This window comes from Callionymus lyra, chromosome 17 (genome assembly GCF_982586985.1).
Source record: "Callionymus lyra chromosome 17, fCalLyr1.hap1.1, whole genome shotgun sequence".
NCBI classification, from domain to species: domain Eukaryota; kingdom Metazoa; phylum Chordata; class Actinopteri; order Syngnathiformes; family Callionymidae; genus Callionymus; species Callionymus lyra.
The window spans coordinates 24,302,291-24,309,790 of NC_141834.1; the positions used below are offsets into that span (position 1 = coordinate 24,302,291).

The 7,500-nt window shown below is 50.8% G+C and overlaps 1 protein-coding gene across 1 annotated transcript in view; it reads right to left on the reverse strand.

Annotated features, from left to right (window-relative positions):
• Positions 1-7,500, reverse strand: part of ptpn6 (protein tyrosine phosphatase non-receptor type 6) — a 31,419-nt gene that overhangs the window by 21,347 nt on the left and 2,572 nt on the right. Inside the window, exons 2-3 of the mRNA XM_087813104.1 lie at positions 6,621-6,743; positions 6,373-6,567 (exon numbers count right to left, since the gene is read on the reverse strand). Of these exons, the coding sequence (XP_087669230.1) occupies positions 6,373-6,567; positions 6,621-6,743 (318 nt within the window). The remainder of the gene's footprint in view (positions 1-6,372; positions 6,568-6,620; positions 6,744-7,500) is intronic.

A 7,500-nucleotide genomic window follows, 5' to 3' on the forward strand; every position in this document is an offset into this window, starting at 1 on the left:
AATATTATTTACTAAACTTTAAACAACAATCAACTTCTAATCATTGATCAAATAATGTGTTCACAGTTTATTGATCCAACACAAATACACAACTTTATACTGAACCACCTCTTTGAAGGTTAAGCTAGAGCGTGCACGTGTGTGTATGTGTGCGTGTGCGTGTGCGTGTGTGCGTGTGTGTTTGTATGTGTGTGTATGTGTGTGTATGTGTGAGTGTGTGTGTGTGTGTCTGTGTGTGTGTGTGTGTTGTGTGTGAGTGTGTGTATGTGTGCGCATGTGTGTGCGTGTGTGTGTTGTGTGTGAGTGTGTATGTATGTATGTATGTAAGTGAGTGAGTGAGTGAGTGAGTGAGTGAGTGAGTGAGTGAGTGAGTGAGTGAGTGAGTGAGTGAGTGAGTGAGTGAGTGAGTGAGTGAGTGAGTGAGTGTGTGTGTATGTGTATGTATGTATGTATGTGAGTGAGTGAGTGAGTGAGTGAGTGAGTGAGTGAGTGAGTGAGTGAGTGAGTGAGTGAGTGAGTGAGTGAGTGAGTGAGTGAGTGAGTGAGTGAGTGAGTGAGTGAGTGAGTGAGTGCGTGAGTGAGTGAGTGAGTGAGTGAGTGAGTGAGTGTATGTGTATGTATGTATGTATGTGAGTGAGTGAGTGAGTGAGTGAGTGAGTGAGTGAGTGAGTGAGTGAGTGAGTGAGTGAGTGAGTGAGTGAGTGTATGTGTATGTATGTATGTATGTGAGTGAGTGAGTGAGTGAGTGAGTGAGTGAGTGAGTGAGTGAGTGAGTGAGTGAGTGAGTGAGTGAGTGAGTGAGTGAGTGAGTGAGTGAGTGAGTGTGTGTGTGTGTGTGTGTGAGTGTGTGTGTGTGTGTGTGTGTGTGTGTGTGTGTGAGTGTGTGTGAGTGAGTGTGTGTTTGGCTGAATCTCAGTAGGTGAAAGAACCACATTTCCCAGAGTGCACCAGCAGCAGCAAACCAGCTGCTTCAGTCATCGGCACTAATGAGCAGCACCTGTGAAGTCAGAAGACGCTCAGAGTTCAGTCCAAAGACGCCAATGGTTGGTGAAATGTTTTCTTTACCTTGACTTAGTGCCTGTTAATTCATTTAAATATTTGATTAAGTTGTTTAAATGAATTTAAAATATTTGAATGTTTAAGTATTTGAATGAATTCAAAATGTTTAAGTTAATTTAGAATGTTTAATTGAAATGGATAATTAAAATGGTTTGTTTATTTGGTTTTATAGGTTTACAACCTAATTAACGACAATCCGAAAGAAAATAAAAGTGATTGACTGGAACATTTGAGTTGTCCTCGTGTCCTTTGGAACCTGAACAAGAGTTTGGACCTGACAGTTGTGAACCAACCAACTTGACAGTTGTAAACCAAGCGGTGGACTTGACAGTGTGTGTGTGGATGTGTGTGTGAGTGTGTGTGAGTGAATGTGTGTGTGTGTGTGTGTGTGTGTGTGTGTGTGTGTGTGTGTGTGTGTGTGTGTGTGTGTGTGTGTGTGTGTGTGTGTGTGTGTGTGTGGGCATGACATGACTCATGTTGTGTATACCAAGGGTGTGTGTGAAGCGTCAGTGCAGTAGAACTGTGGTAGTAGTGCTCGTAGCTAGTGCATGTTGCATGCCACTTCTGCTTGCTTCCTTCTGCTTTCAGCTACGGCCACCGGCTAGCCTCTGTCCGGGGTGAAAAGAGGAGCAGAGCGTGTAATTCTCCTCCTGCCGGTACATAGCCTCTCCACCACCAAGACTCCTACAGTGCCTCCTCGCGGCCACACACGGAAACTGGGTGCCTCGCGGTCCCAGGCTAAACTGTAGGAGATCTCGGAGCAGCAGTGGGCCCTAGAGAGAAGGCGTGCAGGCCCACCGGTGTGTGGACACGCCCTGGCGCCTCTCAACCACTGCCCCAGCCTATGGGTAAATAGCATGGGCAGATGGGGCTGATAGCCAGGTAGGCAACCCATCTAGGAGAAGGACACTCCGATCAAAAACCTGTGGAGATAACCCGCATCAGGCAGTCACCAACAGACCGGTGTTCTGGCAGCTTTCTGCAACTCTCTCCCACTGAAGGTCATCGTGCTTCGCACGCCACTGGAGAATGTAGGGGGGAGCCAAGACAGTGAGGGCAGAGACTGCGCGCCACTGCCCTCACTATAATCTATTCTCTTGCGCAGGCCTGCTCCAAATACCCCATACCCCACCCCACCCCATTCCCATACCCCTATAAGAAGTCCTGCGGCGATAGGGAAGGGCGGTAGGTACAGGTCAGGATGTGACTGGGAGTATCTAGCCCAACCCTGCACGCTAGGCGGCGTGAGATAGATGGTCGCCGAGGAGTGGGATGGAACAGCGCTCCTCTCCGGCAGCTCCTCAAGCGACTGAGCAGCTCCTCCCTGCTCACCCTGAGAGGGAGGGGCCTAGAAAAGGTGGCCTAAAAAGGGTCTGTTCCACTTAACCCGGCAACCTGCCGCAGCTGCCGGGTCATACCTTTACGCGGTCAAAAATATAAGCATAAGAAAACCCGCATCAATCTCACCATTGCAACCTGGAACGTCCGCACACTTTTGGATGCGTGTGATGACTCCTGTCGTCCCCGAAAAAGAACAGCGCTGGTTGCACACAAGCTGCAGAGATACAACATCGATATCGCAGCTCTTAGCGAAACCCGCTTCCATGGCGAGGATTCCATAACAGATGTAGGAGAAGGCTACACCTTCTTCTGGAGGGGGCTTCCAGAAGGCTCCCGCCGCCTCCATGGTGTAGGTTTTGCTGTGCGCTCAAGCCTGCTTCAGAGAATTCCTGAATCCCCGACCTGGCGGATTCCACTCACCAACAACCGTCATGCCACTCTCATCAGTACATACGCCCCAACACTGGATGCTGACCCTGAGTGCAAGGAACTCTTCTATGCCTCCCTGCACTCCGCCATAAATAAAACACCCCCTACCGACAAGCTCATTCTCCTTGGGGATTTTAACGCGAGAGTGGGCTCTGACGGTGTGCTCTGGAAGGATGTGCTTGGGCAGCCCGGTGTTGGTAAGCTCAATGAGAATGGTCTTCGCCTCCTCACTCTCTGCTCTGAGTATCGGCTGGTCATCACCAACACCTTGTTCCAAATGAAGAACAAATTCAAGACCTCCTGGCAGCACCCCCGCTCTAAACACTGGCACCTCCTTGATTATATCATCGTCCGCCAAGCTGACAGGAAGGAGGTACGAGTCACCAGAGCCATGCGTGGAGCTGACTGTTGGACTGACCACCGCTTGATCAGAACCAAACTCACCCTGGAACTCCGTCCTCCACTGAGGAAAACACCACCCTGCAAGAAGCTCAATTGCGATGCATTGAAGTCCCCGCACCCAGTCAACCAGCTCAGGGAACAGATTGCTTTACAGCTGTCCAATCTCCCTGAAACACCAGCCGTTCCTGACATCAACTCTACCTGGAGCACTCTGCGCACTGCTATCTACCAGGCGGCAGTAGAGTCTGTAGGGTACACCAGACGGCGACACCAAGACTGGTTTGATAATAGCGCACCAGGTATCCACAACCTACTTCAGGCAAAACACAAGGCCCTTGCAGCTCACCTTTCCAACCCCAAATCCACCTCCCTGAAGGCCCACTTCACCAACATTCGGGCTGAAACCCAGCACACCCTCAGAGCCATGGAGAATGACTGGTGGACAAAGAAAGCACATGAGATACAGCATCACACGGACACCAACAACTCCCACGCTTTCTATGACGCCATCAAGGTCATCTATGGCCCACAGAGGAAAAACATATCTCCGGTCAGATCAGAAGATGGTACCATCCTGCACAAGGACAAACAACAGATCCTGGACAGATGGGCTGAGCACTTCAACACCCTGCTGAACACCTCATATCCAACCAGGATGGACACACTTGCTGGCCTCCCAACAGTCACAGATCTGGATTCCTCCCCCAGCTTTGCTGAAGTACGAAAAGCCATCGCTGGCCTGAAGAACAATAAGAGCCCGGGGCTTGATGGAATCACGGCAGAAATACTGAAGCATGGAGGATACCTCCTCACCCGCAGACTACACCAACTGATCAGTACCATCTGGTCATCCCGCAAGATTGGAAGGATGCCAACATCATCACAATCTTTAAGCGCAAAGGTGACAAAGTATACTGCGGTAATAGCAGGGGCATTTCCCTCCTATCGTTTGCCGGAAAGGTGCTAGCACGGGTGATGCTCCTTCGACTAGCATCTCATGATACTGATAACATCCTGCCCGAATCCCAGTGCGGTTTTAGGCAACAGCGCAGCACCACTGACATGATCTTTGTTGCTAGACAGGTACAGGAAAAATGCAGAGAACACTGCAAGGACCTGTACCTAGCTTTCATTGATCTGTCCAAGGCCTTCGACACAGTAAACTGGGAACTGCTGTGGGATGTGCTGGGGAAGCTGGGGGTTCCACCAAAGTTCAGGAACATCTTGCGGCAGTTCCATGATGGAATGCAAGCCTGTGTGAGTGTTGGTGGCCAGCAGTCTCCCTTCTTCAGTGTGGATGTGGGGGTCAAGCAAGGGTGTGTCCTAGCCCCTACCATCTTCAACATTTTCCTCTCCACCGTCACCATCCTCTCTCAAACTCCTGGACCCATCAGATGGGGTACAGATACAGTACAGACTGGATGGCAACCTCTTCAATATTCGGAGCCTTCAAGCCTTCACCAAAACCACCAACCAACACATCTTAGAGCTACAGTATGCAGATGACTGTGCTCTCCTTGCCCACTCACCAGAATCCCTACAGCATGCATTAAACGTGGTCGCATCCATCTACAGCCCCATTGGTCTCCAAATCAACATCAGGAAAACACAGATAGTTGTCCAGGAGTTCACCCACCAAACACATGTGCGTACCTTCACCCTCGATGGTCATCCCCTTGCCATCGTCCCACACTTCACTTACCTAGGCAGCATTCTGTCCCCCTCCTGCAACATTGATGATGACATCCAGGTCAGAGTCGGTCTGGCCTCCGCTGCCTTTGGCAGGCTTAGCTCCAGGGTATTCCACAACAGGAACCTCACCATCTCCACCAAAGCAGCTGTATACAAGGCGGTCTGCCTCTCTACACTGCTGTACGGGTCGGAAACCTGGACACCCTACCAGAGGCACATAAAAACACTAGAGGCCTTCCACATCCGCTGCCTTTAAAGGATCCTGGGTGTGTCCTGGGAAGACAGGGTGCCATATGCTGATATCCTTGAACGGACCCACACACCTACCATCGCCGTGCTCCTTGCGAAGAAACACCTGCGCTGGGTTGGGCATGTGATCCGTATGCCTGCCCACCGCCTGCCCAGGCAAATCCTCTACTGCCAACATCTGGATGGTCAGAGATCTGCTGGTGGTCCAAAAAAGCGCTTCAAGGATCATCTCAAAACCCTCCTGAAGCAGTGTAACATTTCACCTACAGCACTAGAGTCTCTGGCTGCTGATCGCCATACTTGGAGTTCCTCCTGCCACCAGGGAACTGCTCACCTTCAGGAGCAAGCCACAGAGAGGAGGATACGGCGACGTGCACTGAGGCATCAGCCTGCTACAGGGCCCACACCCTCCAGTGCCACGTACCTCTGTCCCCCCTGTGGCAAAACCTGCGGATCCCGCATCGGCCTGCACAGCCACATGGCTATGCACCGCCGCAACACACCCCAATAAATTTCCATTCATTCAATTTGGAGCAACGTCATCATCGTTATCGATGGACTGCCATAACTATGTGTGTGTGTGTGAGTTAGTGTGTGTGGATGTGTGTGTGTGTGTGTGAGTTAGTGTGTGTGGATGTGTGTGTGTGAGTTAGTGTGTGTGGATGTGTGTGTGTGAGTGGGGGTGTGTGTGGGTGAGTGTGTGTGAGTGCGTGTGAGTGCGTGTGTGTGTGTGAGTGTGTGAGAGTGTGTGAGAGAGTGTGTGTGATAGAGGAAGAAACTCATTTGGTCATTTCTTAAGTGTCAAAACAAAGTTTCCAACCGCAACTACCAAAGGGAAGTTAACAACAGAGAGGGAGAACACACCCACACCCACACACACAAACACACACAAACACACACACCCACGCACACACGCACTCGCGCGCACACACACACATGCACCCCCACTCACTCACACTCTCTCTCTCTCACACACACACACACACACACACACACACACACACACACACACACACACACACACACACACACACACACACACACACACACACACACACACACACACACACACGAGTGGTGAGTTGCAGCCTAACAACGATAACAATCTAAATCAACGAAGAAGTTTCTGTGAAAAACTTGATCTTCAAAAACACTATAGATAGAGATAGAGACATGACGCAAGGTGACAGCAGGACGCACCTCTCCGTGGTGGGGTCGCAGGAGTTGAGGGGGTACAGGAGCTCGATGGTGGTCCCGTCCTTGTCCTGCAGGACGCCGTTGTCGGCCGTGTAGAATTGCACCAGCTCCGACAGCGTGGCGAACTTCTCGCCGCCGTACAGGTCGTAGTAGTCGCCCGTGTTCTGGATGCGGATGTGGGTCACCTGGTCGCCCACCCTGCAGAGGCGGCGGTGAGAGGCGCTTGGTAGAGCTCAGGTGGACACACTCACCTGACCGACAGAGAGAAGTCGCCCACATTCTTCTTACTGGGTCGAGCCAAGAAACTTCCATGAACTCCTCGAGACTTGAGCATCTCCTCGGCCTGAAGACCAGACACGTCCCTGTGGAACCACCTGCACACACACACATGCAGGTACACACATGTAAATACACACATGTATATATACACACTCACTTCGCTGTGGAACCACCTGCACACACACACAAGCAGGTACACACATGTAGATATACACAGTGTCTACAGTGAAACACAGTCTCTACAGTGACACACGGTGTCTACAGTGAAACACGGTGTCTACGGTGAAACACGGTGTCTACGGTGAAACACGATGTCTACGGTGAAACACGATGTCTACAGTGAAACACGGTGTCTACGGTGAAACACGATGTCTACAGTGAAACACGATGTCTACAGTGAAACACGGTGTCTACGGTGAAACACGATGTCTACAGTGAAACACGATGTCTACAGTGAAACACGGTGTCTACAGTGAAACACGGTGTCTACGGTGAAACACGGTGTCTACGGTGAAACACGGTGTCTACGGTGAAACACGGTGTCTACGGTGAAACACGATGTTTACGGTGAAACACGGTGTCTACAGTGAAACACGGTGTCTACAGTGAAACACGGTGTCTACGGTGAAACACGGTGTCTACGGTGAAACACGGTGTCTACGGTGAAACACGGTGTCTACGGTGAAACACGATGTCTACGGTGAAACACGGTGTCTACGGTGAAACACGGTGTCTACGGTGAAACACGGTGTCTACGGTGAAACACCATGTCTACAGTGAAACACCATGTCTACAGTGAAACACGGTGTCTACGGTGAAACACCATGTCTACAGTGAAACACGGTGTCTACA